The sequence below is a fragment of the Hemiscyllium ocellatum genome, chromosome 29 (assembly GCF_020745735.1).
Source record: "Hemiscyllium ocellatum isolate sHemOce1 chromosome 29, sHemOce1.pat.X.cur, whole genome shotgun sequence".
In the NCBI taxonomy this organism is placed as follows: Eukaryota; Metazoa; Chordata; class Chondrichthyes; order Orectolobiformes; family Hemiscylliidae; genus Hemiscyllium; species Hemiscyllium ocellatum.
The window spans coordinates 47,222,565-47,238,557 of NC_083429.1; the positions used below are offsets into that span (position 1 = coordinate 47,222,565).

At 42.9% G+C, this 15,993-nt stretch overlaps 1 protein-coding gene across 2 annotated transcripts in view; it reads right to left on the minus strand.

Annotated features, from left to right (window-relative positions):
• The window catches only part of dscaml1 (Down syndrome cell adhesion molecule like 1), a 537,532-nt gene that overhangs the window by 154,802 nt on the left and 366,737 nt on the right, over positions 1 to 15,993 (minus strand). For both annotated transcript variants that reach the window (XM_060846680.1, XM_060846681.1), the window contains one exon: positions 775 to 974. In XM_060846680.1, coding sequence (XP_060702663.1) covers positions 775 to 974 — 200 coding nt within the window. The remainder of the gene's footprint in view (positions 1 to 774; positions 975 to 15,993) is intronic.

The following is a 15,993-nucleotide window of genomic DNA, read 5'->3' on the forward strand; positions in this document are numbered from 1 at the left end:
TGGGTAACACCCAGGTTCGGAAGATAATAGGCAAATAATATTTGTGTCACACAAGTGCCAGGCAAATACCATCTCCAACAAGAGAGGATCAATATGTCGTCCCTTGATGTTCAATGGCATTGCCATTGCTGATTCCCCACTATCACATGCTGAGGGTTACCATTGACCCGAAACTGAATGGCTAGATATATAACTACTGTGACAACAAGAGCAAATCAAAGACTGGGGTGTTTGGACAAATAAATCACCTCCTGCCTCGCCAGTGCTTGTCCACAAGACATAAGAAAGGAGTGTGATACTTCCCATGTGCCTGGATAAGTACAGACCCACTCAAAGAGCCTGACACCCTCCAGGGCAAAGCAGCCTGTTTGATTGGCACCACATCTATCATCTTCAACTTTCAACTGTCTTCACCAGTGCACACAATCCACAAGATGTGCAGCAGTAAGTTATCAAAGGTGCTTTAACAGCACCTTCCAAATCCACACCCTCCATCACCTGGAAGGATAAGGGCAGCAGATATGAGGGAACACCACCACCAGCAAGCTCCCCTGCAAACCACATCCTAACCTGACTTGTAACTAAATCACTGTTTCTTCATTGTGACTATGCCAAAATCCTTCATATCAGCAGTGTGGATCTGCCTATAACCTAATGGCTGCAGCAAATCAAAAAGACAGCTCCACCACCTTCTCCAGGGACTGAGGGATGAGCAATAATGTTCCCCTAGCCAGTGATGCACACATTGCATGAACAACTAAAAGAAAATCCTACCTTCAGAGTCGAGACAACCTCTTCCCCATTGTCCTTTGTAGCCACTGAATATCGGAACATTCTGTCTGGGTCAATGACTGTGTCCTCCTTCTCCCAGCGGATAATGATTGGTCGTTCTCCACGGGCTGTGCAATTAAGTTCCTTGTTCTGGCCTTTAATGGCAATGGTGGTGTTGGGGTGAGAAGTAATCATTGCTGGGACTGGAGGGAAGAAAGACACAATTATGAAAGCCAAAATAAGTAACAGACCCGACTGAAGTAGGTGGTGGGACCAAAGAAGCTGATCATTGTCCTACAAATGGCTAAACTAGTGTCACTATGATTAGTCAAGAGTTATACTGCACAGAGTTGAATACGAAGCTATTTATTTTTAAATAAATTGCATATATTTATTTATGGAATGTAGGCACTGTGTTAATTTCAACATTTATTTTAATTCTGTTGCACCCCTTGAATCATAGAACCCTACAGTATGCAAGCAGGCCATTCAGCCCATTGAGTCCACACTGACCCTCTGAACAGCATCACATCCAAACCCACCTCCTTACCCTATCCCCATCTCCTTAGCCTATCCCCAACTCCTTACCCTAACCCCAACCCCTTACCCTATCCCCAACCCCTTACTCTCAACCCAACCCCATACCCTAACCCCATTTCCTTACCCTATCCCCAACTCCTTACCCTATCCCCATTTCCTTACCCTATCCCCATTTCCTTACCCTAACCCCAACCTCTTACCCTATTCCCAACTCCTTACCCTATCCCCACTTCCTTACCCTATCCTCAACTCCTTACCCTATCCCCATTTCCTTACCCTATCCCCTACTCCCTACCCTATCCCCATTTCCTTACCCTATCCCCACATCTTTACCCTATTTTCTGCATTTCTCAAATCTAATCCAAAAACATACACATCCCTGAACACTATGGGGCAATTTAGCATGGCCAATCCACCCTAACCTGCACATCTTTGGACTCTGGGAGGATAGTGAATCACTTGGAGGAAAACTACACAGACATAGGAAGACTCTGTAAACTCCACACAGACAGTCACCCAAGGCTGGACTCAAACCCACATCACTGGTGCTGTGAAGCAAGAGTGCTAACCACTGAGCAACTGTGCTTCCACAGGTTGGTAGAGAGCTCTCGTCTTGGGTCATTGCAGTTCATGTTTCCAAAGTTCTGTTGAGAGGGAGTTTTGGTAATAAAGGGATGATGGATACATGTCCAAGTCAGGGTGGTGTGTGATTTAGAGGTAAGCTATATCAAAAAGGAAAGAGTTTCAAGTCCCAATTTTTGCATCAGCGGATATCATGGGCCAGCTTTTAAAAATAGGGTAGGGAACTGAATGCCTGGATAAACTCCAGGTGTAAACCAATGTTGCAATTGTGTCATTCATGTAACACCATGCACATTCAGGAGCTGGGCCTAGCTGACATAAATAGCAGAGACAGACAGTGCCTATTGTGGGGCCTATGGCTGCCTTACATTGGCTTAAAACATCCTGACAACTAACGCTGTGGAAACATCTTCACCACATGGACTGGCATGGCCAATGAAAACAGCTCACTACCACCTCATTAAGGTGACATAGGTGTGGGTGATAAGTGTTAAGTTTGTCATCAATGCCTTGCTAAAGAGAGCATGCTCCTCAGAGGTCAAGTGAAAGTAAAGTGCTCATGCAGGAACAAAAGACTTAAAGCATTCGACCCCCTCCCACCAATCGACTTATGGAGCAGTAGCTCTCAATTAATAAAAATATTCAGATGCCCTGACAATAAAGCTGATAATGCAAGCATGCACGAGGATCTGAGTTTGCCAATGTTCCTGTGAAAATGTCATTCTTGCCATTCTGTACTTAGCAATAAGCTCCTAAAAGTGTTCAATAGGCCATTAAATCAGAGGTGTGCAGGCTCCCTTAACCAACACTTTGAAAATTGTAAACTGTCCCTGAGGCATTGCAATCTGGATACAACCTCTGGAACAGTAATTACCAAATTGTCCCGACCCTGTTGATCTCCCACATCTTTGCTGCTAAATGGAGCTGGGCAATAGATTCACAACATGGCAACAAACCTTTCGGTCCAACTCATCCGTGCTGACCCAATATCCCAAATTAATCTAGGCCCATTTTCCAGCATTTGACCATAACCCCCCTAAACTCTTCCTATTCATATACCCATCCAAATGTTGCAATTGTACCAGCCTCTACCACTTCCTCTGGCAGCTCATTCTATACACGCACCACTCTATATGAAAAAGTTGCCTCTTAGGTCCCTTTTAAAGTTTTCCCCTCTCACCTTAAACCTAGTTTTGGATTCCCCTACTCGGGGGAAAAGACCTTGGCGATTGACCCTATGCATAACCCCCATGATTTTACAAACCTCTATAAGGTCACATCTCAGCCTCCGACGCTCCAGGGAAAGCATCCCCAGCCTATTCAGCCTCTCCCTACAGCTCAAACCCTCCAACCCTGGGAACATCCCTTGTAAATCATTTCTGAACCCTTTCAAGTTTCACAATATCATTTCTATAGCATGGAGACCAGAATTGCATGTGGTATTCTAAAACCAATGTCCTCCCACAAGAATAGAGGGAAATACTCAAAACTATTGCCCCATGCTGCTCTTACATACCTCAGGGGAAGTATAATCAGATTTTGTCTTATTTCTCATGGGATGTAGCCATTGTTGGCCACCCCTTGATTGACCTAGAGCTGAGTGGCTTCCAGGGCCATTTCAGATGGTGTATAATAGTCAATAGCATTGCTGTTGGCTTGGAGTCACATGTAGTCCAGACTGGTAAGGATGGTAGTTTCCTTCCTCAAAGGCATTAGTGAAGTAGGTTTATTCTTACAACAATTCATGCCAGCTGTCATGGTCACCATTATTGGAAATAGCTTCACTTTACAGGTTTCTTTATTGATTGAACCAATGTCCTCAGAGCATTAGTTTGAGCCTTTCAATTATTAGTCCAATGTCATTATCATTACGCCAGCTTCTCCCTCAAGCAGCTGGTTACCTGCGCATCCTTTTGTCTCTTGACTTTAAGTTCACAATGGCAGAGAAGAGAATAACTATTAAATAGCACTTTTCTCCCACTCAATAATGGGTACCCTGCATAACCCTACATTTAAGGTCTTTAAAATGTGTTCAGGCGATACATTTCAATCCTGACCTGAATTAATCTAATGAACCCACCACCAGAGTGAACAGAAAGTGGAAGCTTAAATCAAGCTTCATGAGATAAGTGATTTGAGAATGCCAGTGTTGGACTAGGGCATACAAAGTTGAAAATCACACAACACCAGATTATAATCCAACAGGTTTATTTGGAAGCACTAGCTTTCGGAGTACTGATCCTTCATTAGGTAGCTGTGGAGTATATTCCACAACCACCTGATGAAGGAGCAGTGCTCTGAAAGCTAGTGCTTCCAAATAAACATGTTGGACTATAACCTGGTGTACTGTGATTTTTAACCTCATGAAATGAACATCACTTGGTGTTTTTGCCAGTTGCTTGCGAGAAACAAAAGGGACTGGTCAAGTAGTTAGAAAATTTAATATCCACACAATACTGTTCAACCAAGATGTCTCTAAATCAACCTAAATAAAACACTAAGGCCACTCAGACATTGTCCATTGACATTAGTAATTCCGGGGTAGGATTTTCTAAATTTTTAACAAATCAATTAAACAATTACTGAAACAGTAAAGAACACATCAATTTAGCTCTTTGCCTTCCAATATCTACCTGCGTATCAAGGAACAGTACTCTGATAATTATCTCAATATGCAATGCAATTGGACAGCCTTCAATGCTATTTGGGTGTCTTCTGCAATTGCACTAATTTCTTTCTACATTTTATATATTATTCTTAACAGAAATGACACTCAGCCAACCATGGGCCCAGAGGCAACTTGTGCTCCCTCAGAATTGAGCAGGACTCAAATCTGGAGGGTTCACCTTCTCCAAACAGACTACACTCTACATTCTGCAACTCTTAGCATGTTAAAAAAGCTGGAGGGGACAAAGTACAAGAGTAAACAATGAGCTGAGGTTGGGATGAAGGGCTTTTGGCCGAAACGTCAATTTTCCTGCTCCTCGGATGCTGCCTGACCTGCTGTGCTTTTCCATCACCACTCTAATCAGGGCACTCAAATTAGTCCATCTAGTTAATCTGAAATAAAAGACGAAACACCAGATTAGACAATGAATGGAAAGGGATTTATTGCCTTGCTGAGGGATTTCTAAGAACATGATTGGGGGTGAAATGGGTGCCTGTGGAAATTAGCACACAATGAGCAACAATGAATTGGAAACCCATCACTTCCACACAGTTTTCACTCAGATCAACGGTATCAGACATTCAGCCCGTGATACCTAAGCTGGTTCTTTTGTGCTTATAATCCCTCTGTCAGGAAGATTAGAGAAGCTGAATATTATTTAAATGGAAAAAGACTGCAGAAAGCTGCAGCTCAGAGCAATTTGCAAGCCCTTGAGTACAAATTACAAAAGCAACTAGCAAAAAAGTTCAGTGGGTAATAGGAAAGGCCAATTGAATAATGGCTTTCATTCAAAGAGCAAAGAGTATAAAAATATAGAAGTAAAAATAAGAATACAGAAGCAGACCACATCTAGAAAACCATGAACATTTCTGTCTTCTTTATTTAAGTAAAGAAATACTGGCGTTGAAGGCAGTCCAGTGAAAGTTCACAAGGCTGTTCCTGGATTTGATGGGGTTTGCATGTGAGGAGGATTTGAGAAGGTTGGGCCTGTATTCACTAGAGGATCAAAGAATTTGAGGTGATCCTTAGGGGGCTTGACAGGGTAGATGCAGAGAGGTTGTTTCCCCTTGTTGGTGAGGCTACAACCAGAGGACATCATCTCAGAGTGAGGGGTCACCCATTTGAGACAGAGACGAGGAGAATGCTTTTCTCTCTGAAGGTAGTGAATCTTTACCATAGAGGGGTGTTGAGGCTGGGCTGTTGAGAATATTAGAGTTAAAAATCACACAACACCAGGTTATAGTCCAACAGGTTTATTTGGAAGCAGGAGCTTTTGAAGAGCTGCTCCTTGCTCTGAAAGCTAGTGCTTCCAAATAAATCTGTTGGACTATAATGTCATTTTTAACTTTGTTCACCCTAGTCCAACATCTCCCAGGCATCTCGACATCAAGAATATTAAAGGAGGAGAGAGACAAATTTTACTCAGTAAAGGGATCAAGGGTTATGGGGGAAAGGCAGGAAAGTCAAATGGAAGATGATCAGATCAACCATGATCTCATTGGATGGCAGAGCCAAATTAATGGTGTGAATGGCCTTCTTCTGCTCTTAACATCTTACCGTCACTTTCATTCACTATTTTAAAATGTTAGAAATGCTCTCTCTTCTGATTCATATTTTGGAGGAGCTGATGTTGGACTGGTGTGGACAAAGACAAAAATCACACAACACCAGGTGTTGTGAGATTTTTAACCTGACTCATATTGTCCAACTTGAGAAAGGATGTACTGGCACTGGGGGGGATGCAGAGGAGGTTCACCAGGTTGATTCTGGAGTTGAGGGGGTTGGCTTATGAGGAACGATTGAGTAGAATGCATCTATACTCATTGGAATTTAGAATAATGGGAGGGGTGGGGGAATCTTATAGAAACATACAAAAGTATGAAGGGAGGGGATAAGATAGAAGCAGGGAGGCTGTTCCCACTGGTGGATCAAACTAGAACTAGGGGGCATAGCCTCGAAACAAAGCAGATTTAGGGCTGAGTTGAGGAGGAACTTCTTCACCCAAAGGGTTGTGAACCTGTGGAAATCCCTGCCCAGTGTAGGAGTAGAGGTTACCTCATTGAATGCTTTTAAGGCAAAGATAGACAGATATTTGAACAGTCAAGGAGTTCAGGGTTGTGGTGAGCAGGTGGGTAAGTGGAGCTAGGGCCACAAAAAGGTCAGCCATGATCTTACTGAATGGCGGAGCAGGCTCGAAGGGCCAGACGGCCTACTCCTTCTTCTAGTGCTTATGCTTTTATGTCCCCTGGTCAAATCCCTGTGCTTGAACTATAAGATTAAAGAGGATGTCAAAGTCTGAAGAACAGGTCTCAGAATTCCATACATTGGGAAATCTGATGTCTAAGATCAGGGTCTGACCAGTTGTTGAATCAGCTGATACAATCTTTGTTTGGCTAATGGAGAATTAAATTATTCATGTCCTGTTTGCATTAAATATTTTAATTAGTAATAAAATTAATAATGAGTCCATAAACTTTAATGTACACAGAATAGTTGCTGCCTTTGTTTTGTGCTTAGAGAGGCCATTCTATGCAGCTTGCTACACGAGCTACATTGATTACAGTCATAAAACCTTCCAGAGCGTAGCCCCAAGTGAACTGGACTGTACTCCAGTAACTGAAGGCAGCAGATTACATTGGAAATGGGCAGTTAATCTTACTTTAGGAAAACAAATTCTGCTTTCAGGAAAGCCATTCTTCATCCTCGGAGTGAGAAAGGACACTAATGTATTTTGCATCCTGGGAATGGAGGATTGGCAGAAGGCAGTGGGTGGGAAAGTGGCGGTGGGGGTATACATTGCCTTGTTACTATGGCTCATTCAAACCCTAATACATAAACAAAAGGCCCTGCAGATTCTTGCGCTATGCCACTGGTAATAGTGGAGGGCGACATAGATTTGACATTCTCCATTAAGCAGAAAATGGAAAGCCACTGTCAATTTTTCTTCCAATTCTTTCAACTTACTCTCTGCAAAGTGTCACACTTGGAGTTTCAATCCAACCTTAGAGACAACCTCTCCATGGGCAATGATGTAAAGAGAGTGCAGGCTAGCTAGGAGGGTGCAAGAGGCATTGTGGTGAAGCCCACCTACACAACCGGCCAACAAAGAGCTTTCACTGGATTCGAAATGTTAGTTCTGCTCCCTCCCTGAATTTTGCCAGCAATTTCTGATTTTGTTAAAGAGCTTGCTGAGATGCAGTTCCATTTATGTGCAGTGATTGACCCAGCGCCTCAGGAAAGGAACGAAAGATGTTTCCAGCTGCTGGCACATTTCCAAATGCCTCAGACTTTGACGTGAAACCACCATCATTCAAGGGGGCGGAACAATTGTGAGGGCTGGGGGAATGCATCAAATGACAGGAGGCACATTTCAAAATGAAACTCCTGGTCTGCTATGACAGTGACCTTCTCTGCTCCTTAAACTCAGCTCCCTCAGCCCTTTATATTGCTGACGGGTAATGGCGGCAACCCATTCAGATCATCATTTCCTAAGATACAGTCCGTTTGAGCAGCATTTAGCGAAGTAGCACCTTTGATTCTCAATTTGAGCGAGAGTTGCTAGTCCTAAATATGTTGTTAATTGTATATATATTTGCAGATAGAATGGTTCCACAAACAGCAACATGATAATGAGCAGATAATTTAAGTTAGTGCTGATGCAAAGGATAAGACCAGAACACCAGTGATAACTCCTTTGCTCTTCCTCAAAATATTACTGTGGGATGTTTTGTGTTCACTGCAAAGAATAAACAGGTGAAAATGTGTTGCTGGTTAAAGCACAGCAGGTTAGGCAGCATCCAAGGAACAGGAAATTCGACGTTTCGGGCATAAGCCCTTCATCAGGAATAAGCCCTTCCTGATGAAGGGCTTATGCCTGAAACGTCGAATTTCCGGTTCCTTGGATGCTGCCTAACCTGCTGCACTTTAACCAGCAACACATTTTCAGCTGTGATCTCCAGCATCTGCAGACCTCATTTTTTACCCAAAGAATAAACAGGGCCTTGCCTAAACAGTGACATCCCCAGGCAGTGCAGGGCTCCCTCATTACTGCACTGTATTTTCAAGGAGGGGCTCTTTTTCCTCCCTGAGAAGATGGCTAGGGGTCTTCTTACCTAAAATATTATTTATAGGGTTGCATCACCTGACACCATCGGAAAGTTCTCATCAGAAACTTACTCAAAGTTCTGTGCATGCGCCTTTTTGTAAACACCCTGCCAGGATAAGACACGGCGGCAATCGAGTATACACATCAGGCATCAATGGTCAGGACGGAATAACTTCAACCGATTTAGCGCTCTTTGCACATACCAAGAATAATTTTCAGATTCAAAAACACGAACTTCTGGTAAAATGTACTGATGAACAGCACACAGGATAGAAAATGCACTCTCGTAAAACTACCCTCAGTCCTGCAAATGTGACAGAAGGGCAAAAAGTGCAAGAGAATTGCCCTCAATTCATTTCAACCTCCCCCCTCCCCTCACTGACCACTCACGACAGAAAAGAGACTAAGCTTCGTTAAACTTGGGAAGTGAAACATCGTCGAACCTGTGGGCCACTGATTCTCCAATTTTGTCTGGACAACTAGCCTCAACTCACAAGTTGACTGAACGTTAACAATTTTTCGGTTTTGTTTCATTTTCTCAAAAATTCACGAGCGTCTGCTTCCTACAGCTCAAAGCAAATTCTTTCTTCCTTCTTTCACAAGAATGCAGCCTGTTACTTCTGGATCAGGATCCTGATAGATTTTAGCCTTTTGTTCTCATTATTTATTCATCCACTATCAACAGTACATTGACTGAATACAAGGGATGCTTTTTGCTGTCATGACTGAGCATCAGACATGAGGTGGGAAGAAAGGCACTGTGCGAAACAGTTCAATCAATAAAGCACAGGACCCTCCTGGAGCTGATATTGATCCAGAAAACAAGATGTTGTCAAAGTACAATGTAAGTGGCCATTGGCTGTGAAATTACTTATAGCTTATCTAGCATTGACTGGCCGACTCCTTGCACTGCTCTCCACTTAATGTGCCCTTTCCAATGCAATCTATTATCCTGCTTACAAATAAAATAGATTTGCATGAACTCTGCCTGAAAGTTCCTTATTGCTGATAGAGCAGACTACTTAGATTTTGTCAACCATTGCTGTCGTAATTATATAGCAAAGTGCTTGAAGAGTTTTGGCAGCAAACTCTTCCAGACTGAAATTTCCAAACTCCAATTAAACAGCAATGTGTTCTCGGTATTCCTACTCCCCTCAGTGATTTTCTGCTCCTCTTCAGTTTGGGTTTTCTGATTATCTTGCCAAGCTTACTCGACTTATCACTGTCCACTGGACAATGAGTGGACATTGCCCCCTCTCACTTGGACTTCCTCCCAACATTAAACACTCTCTGGTAACTTGTTGTGTTTGAGTAGCTAATTAGTGTGGGACATTAGGAGGAAAAGTAAGACTCAACTCCATGTGGCTCTTCTTTATTATGTTTTATGGGATTTGGTGTCACTGACTGGGCCAACATTTATTGTCCATCCTTAATTGCCCTTAAGAAGGTGCTGATGCGTTGTCTTCTTGAACCACTGCAGTCTATGTCATGTGGTGCACCGATTGTACTGTTGGAGAAGGATTTCCATTGTTTTGTCCAAGCAACACTGAACAAATAGTGATATATTTCTAAGTCAGGATGGTGTGTGACTTGGAGGACAATTTGCAGGTGGTGCTGTTCCCATACATGTGCTGTCATTGTCCTTCCAGAGGGTAGAGGACACAGCTTTGGAGTTGCTGCAGTGATGATTGTCCATTATATTCATGCTGCTACTCCTTGTCAGTAAGGTAGGAAGTGAGTTCTAAAGGTGATGCACGGAGTGCCAATCAATTCAATTGACTGTCCTGCAAGAGACAATACCAAACTAAGCCTGAGGCACAGACCAACCACCCGAACAGCCATTGTTTGTGACAAGGCTTACACTACAGAAAGGGCTACAAAGCAAAGTCAAACAGAATTACAGGCAGCAGTATATTCCTACCCAATGAGCTCAATGAATCCTACGCTTGCTTTGAACAGAAGGCCAGTGAAACAATGTCACCTGCTCCCAACAACCTTGGGTGCACCTGTACCAACAGTCGCTGCCTTCTTGAGGGGGAACCCAAGGAAAGCAACTGCCCTTGGATGGAGTCGCTGGCTGTTCACTCAGATCCTGTGTGGACCAGCTGGCGGAGTATCGCTGACATAGAGTCATAGAGTCATAGAGATGTACAGCACAGAAACAGACCCTTTGGTCCAACCTGTCCATGCTGACCAGATATCTCAACCCAATCTAGTCACACCTGCCAGCACCTGGCCCATATCGCTCCAAATCCTTCCTATTCATATATCCATCATAATGCCTCTGAAATGTTGCAATTGTACCAGCCTCCACCACTTCCTCTGGCTGCTCATTCCATACCCGTACCACCCCCTGTGTGAAAACGTTGTCCCTTTAGTCTCTTTTATATCTTTCCCCCCTCACCCTAAACCTATGCCCTCTAGTTCTGGACTCCACGACCCCAGGGAATAGACTTTGCCTATTTGCCCTATCCATGTCCCTCATAATTCTGTAAACCTCTGTACAGTTACCCCTCAGGCTCCGATGCTCCAGGGAAAGCAGCCTCAGCCTGTTCAGCCTCTCCCTATAGCTCAAATCCTCCAACCCCGGCAACATCCTTGTAAATCTTTTCTGAACCCTTTCAAGTTTCACAACATCTTTCCGATAGGAAGACCAGAATTGCACGCAATATTCCAACAGTGGCCTAACCAATGTCCTGTACAACCGCAACATGACCTCCCAACTCCTGTACTCAATACTCTGACCAATAAAGGAAAGCATACCAGATACCTTCTTCACTATCCTATCTATCTACGACTCCACTTTCAAGGAGCTATGAATGTGCACTCCAAGGTCTCTTTGTTCAGCAATACTCCTCAGGACCATACCATTAATCTTTAACCTCTCCATGCTACAGTATGAGGTTCCCATCTGTTTCAAGAAGACAACCATCATCCTGGTACCAAAGAATCATCACGCAACATGCCTCCATGACTACCACCCGCTGGATCTGACCTCCATACTTATGAAGTGCTTTGGAAGATTTGTCATGGTTCACATTTACTCCAGCCTCCCACGTTTCCTTGATCCATTGGAGTTCGCCTTCTGGCTCAACAACAGATGCCATCTCCCAGGCCCTACACTCATCCCTGGAACAAAGCTGGATTACAAAACTACCCAACGTTATGCTCCTACTTATTGACTACAGTTCTGCCTGCAACATTATAATTCCAGATGTAGGTTTGCTCGCTGAGCTGGAAAGTTCATTTTCAGATGTTTCATCACCCTATTGGGTAGTATCTTCAGTAAGCCTTCGGATGAAGCACTGCTGATGATTCCTAATTTCTATTTATATGTTTGGGTTTATTTGGATTGGTGATGTTATTTCCTGTGGTGATGTCATTTCCTGTTCTTTTTCTCAGTGGTGATAAATGGGGTCCAAGTCAATGTGCTTGTTGATAGAGTTCCGGTTACATCCAGAACCTCAACCTGAGCTACAAATCTCAAAACTCGCTAACATTATAATTCCAAACAAACTCATCTCTAAACTCTGAGACCTAGGTCCCAGCTCCTCCCTCTCTAACTAGATCGTTGACATCCTGACCCATAGACTACAACTGGTAAGAATAGGTGACAACACCTCCTCCACTATAATCCTAAACATCAGTGACCCGCAAAGCTGCGTACTCAACTCCTTACTATAATTTTTTGTGCACTCCCAACTGTGTGACCAAATTCTGCCTCAACTCCATTTACAAGTTGCTGATAATACCACCACTGTAGGTCGGATCTCTCCCTATCTTGGTGCCTCAATCTTCACTGCATGCCTTTAAAAGCAACTGCTTTACATGCTGATTCTCCTGCACTAAAACTTTTTGACGCTGAGGCAGTTTGAAAAACTGAATATCAAATTCCCATTTCAGACTCTTTTTTAGCAAGGTGATGCAGTCGGTCAGCCTTGGAGCAAGGGGAGAGGTAGCTCTGACAAAATAAAGTGGTGGAGTTCCATACCCCTAATAGCTCCCATGAAAACAAGCTAAAGCCTACAATGCGCTCAGCACCACTTCAATTTCAGGGCAGGTCATGGAAAAGGATACTCACTACTGCAGGTTAAATGAGAACTCTGTTTGAGTTGTGTCTGCTGAAAAGCCACACACAATCATAGTCAAAGGCCTGCTTCAAAGAAAGAAATTAGGAGTCTCAGAAGAAGATTCAATCCTATCATTAAACCTGCTCCTTTAGTTGTCCATATTCAACATGTTACGGACTCTACCCAACCATTCAATCCCTGAAGGATTATCCCCATGTTTGTGGAATTTTAAGCACAAATTGAATCCAATGTAAATCAAAGCCTCTGTGGTCTATTGCACTAGTTTGATAAACATTGCATTGGAAGGAGCCCTGGTGAACAAAACCATCAAATATAAAGGTAAAATATTGCTGGATGCTGGAAATCTGAAACTGACACTGAGAATGCTGGAGGAACTGAGCAATTAAAAATTACACATCACTAGGTTATAGTCCAACAGGTTTATTTGGAAGTATAACCACTTGGAGCACTGCTTCTTCATCAGGTAGCTCGTGGGGCAGGATCATAGGACACAGAATTTATAGTGGTAAAAACAATGACTGCAGATGCTGGAAACCAGATTCTGGATCAGTGGTACTGGAAGAGCACAGCAGTTCAGGCAGCATCCAATTTATAGTATCCTATGATCCTATTCTACTAGCTACCCGATGAAGGAGTGGCGCTCTGAAAGCTAATGCTTCCAAATAAAGCTGTTGGACAATAACCTGGTGTTGTGTGATTTTTAACTTTGTTCACCCCAGTCCAACATTGCACCTCCACATTGTGAGAGAGGAGCAGGGTTAACATTTCAAGTCTGGTATGACTCTTCAGAATAGTTCTGACAAAGAGTTATACCAGATCCAAAATGTTAATTCTGCTTCTCTCTCCACAGATGTCACCAGACCTGCTGAGTTTCTCCAACATTCTCTGTGCTTGTTTCAAACTATCGAGTGTGTTAGTTTGTGAGATTTTATGGATGGTTAGAAAATTAATTTTTCAGGCATTTGGAAATGTGATGGTAATGTCACTGAGCTCATAATTGAGAAGCTCAATCTAATATTGTGGGGACAAGGGCTCAAATCCCTATGTAGCTGATGGTGAAAATTGAATTTAACACAATCTGTAATGAAAGTTAGTCTAACACTGAACACACAGCCTCTACTAATGGTAATAATCACCCAAGTGGTTCAATAATGGCTTGCTGAGAAGGATATCTGTTATCCTTAGCTGGTCTGACTCACACATGACTCCAGACACACAGCAATGTGATTGACTCTTAACAGCCTTCTGAAATGGCCCGAGGAAACCATTCAGTTCAATAGTGCCTAGGGATGAACAACAAACACTGGCCTTGCCAGAAATACCTACATCCTACGAGAGTGAATGAGAAATAATGTTTACAAAGGAATTGACTTCTAACACAATCTAACCAGGAACTAGTTTTGCTTACAGCCATAGAATCTTGGAGATGTACAGCACATGAACAAACCTTTCGGTCCAACTCATCCATGCTGACCAGCTATCTAATACCATTTCCATATCCCTCTAAACCCTTCTTATTCACATAGCCATCCAGATGCCTTTTAAATGTTGTAATTGTACCTGCCTCCACCACTTCCTCTGGCAGCTCTCTCTATACATGCACCACCCTCAATGTGAAAAAATTACCCCTTAGGTCCCTTTTAAATCTTTCCTTTCTCACCTTAAACCTATGCCCTCTAGCTTTAGACTCCCCGACCCTGGGGAAAAGTATTAGCTATTCACCCTATCCATGCCCCTCATGATTTTAAGGTCACGCCTCAGCTTCCGACCCTCCAGAGAAAACAGCCCCAGCCTGTTCAGCCTCTCCTTATAGCTCAAATCCTCAACCTCCACAACATCCTTGATAATCTTTTCCTAACCCTTTCAAGTTTCATGACATCATTCCTATAGCAGGATGTTTTATTTTATGAAAGGAATTTTACAAATTCCAGAGGCAACTATTTCAAAATGATGAATTGACATTGGTTGAAAATGCTAACGTTTTGTGGTAGACCTGTTTCAGCCATATTATGTTACCAGTTAAAATATAATAAAGATTAGTTTTAAAGCAAGAGTTTTCTAAGTAAAAAATGATTTCAAAGAAGACTATTTACACAGTCCATGGCAGATTGTGCTTTCAACAATCTGAAAATCAGTTTGAGTGAAAACTTGAGGAAACAAATATTTTTCGAATGAGACTTTTTTTAACCATTTAATTAATTGTATCCAAAGTGTAAACTTTAGTTCTCCCATTACACCCACTCTCCAAATAGGGTGTCTGAAGAAATAATTGCCACTATGTAACACAAGCCGTGCTCTTTACAACCTGTACACCCTGTCATTCTCTGCTGCATTGATAGGAGCCCAAAAGGTTAATTAAGACAAATTATAACTGCCCAATACCACCGCAAATACCATCATAACCCACGCACTCTTCCATCAATTGGGGGAATACCTATTCCTATAATCTCCAATTCAAGATGCATTTGAAATTTAATCCAAAGACTTTTCTTTGTGAAATTTATTGACCCAATATGAAGTACTAACTGTTTCTAGTAGCAGATGGTAAGCTGGGAACACAGATTTAACTTTAAAAAAAGCCCTGTTGACCATGCAAAATCCTCCTTACCAACATCTGGGGTTTAGTGCCAAAATTGGGAGAGCTGTCTTACAGACTAGTCAAGCAGCAGCCTGATATATTCATTCTTACGGAATCATACTTTACAGATAACTCTCCAGCCAGCACCATTACCATCCCTGGATATGTCCTGTCTCACTAGCAGGGCAGACAGCAGAGGTGGTGGCATAGTGAGATACAGTCAGGAGGGAGTTGCCTTGGGAGTCCTTAATATCGACGCTGGACCCCATGAAATCACATGGCTTCAGGTTAACCATGGGCAAGGAAACCTCTTACTGGTTACCATGTACCGTCCTCCTTCGGCTGATGAATTGGTACTCACCCTTGTTGAGCAACACTTGGAGGAAGCATCGAGGGTGGCAGGGTGCAAAATGTACTCTGGCTGGGGGATTTCAATGTCCACCACCAAGAGTGTGTTGGCAGCAGCATTACTGATGGAGCTGGTCGGGTCCTAAAGAATATAACTGCAAGACTGGGTCTGCAGCAGGTGGTGAAGGAACCAACTAGAGGAAAAAAAACACACTTGACCTCATCCTTACTAATCTGCCAGCTGCGAAAGCATCTGCCCATGACAATATAGGTAAAAGTGACCACCGCACTGTCCTTGTGGAGACAAAGT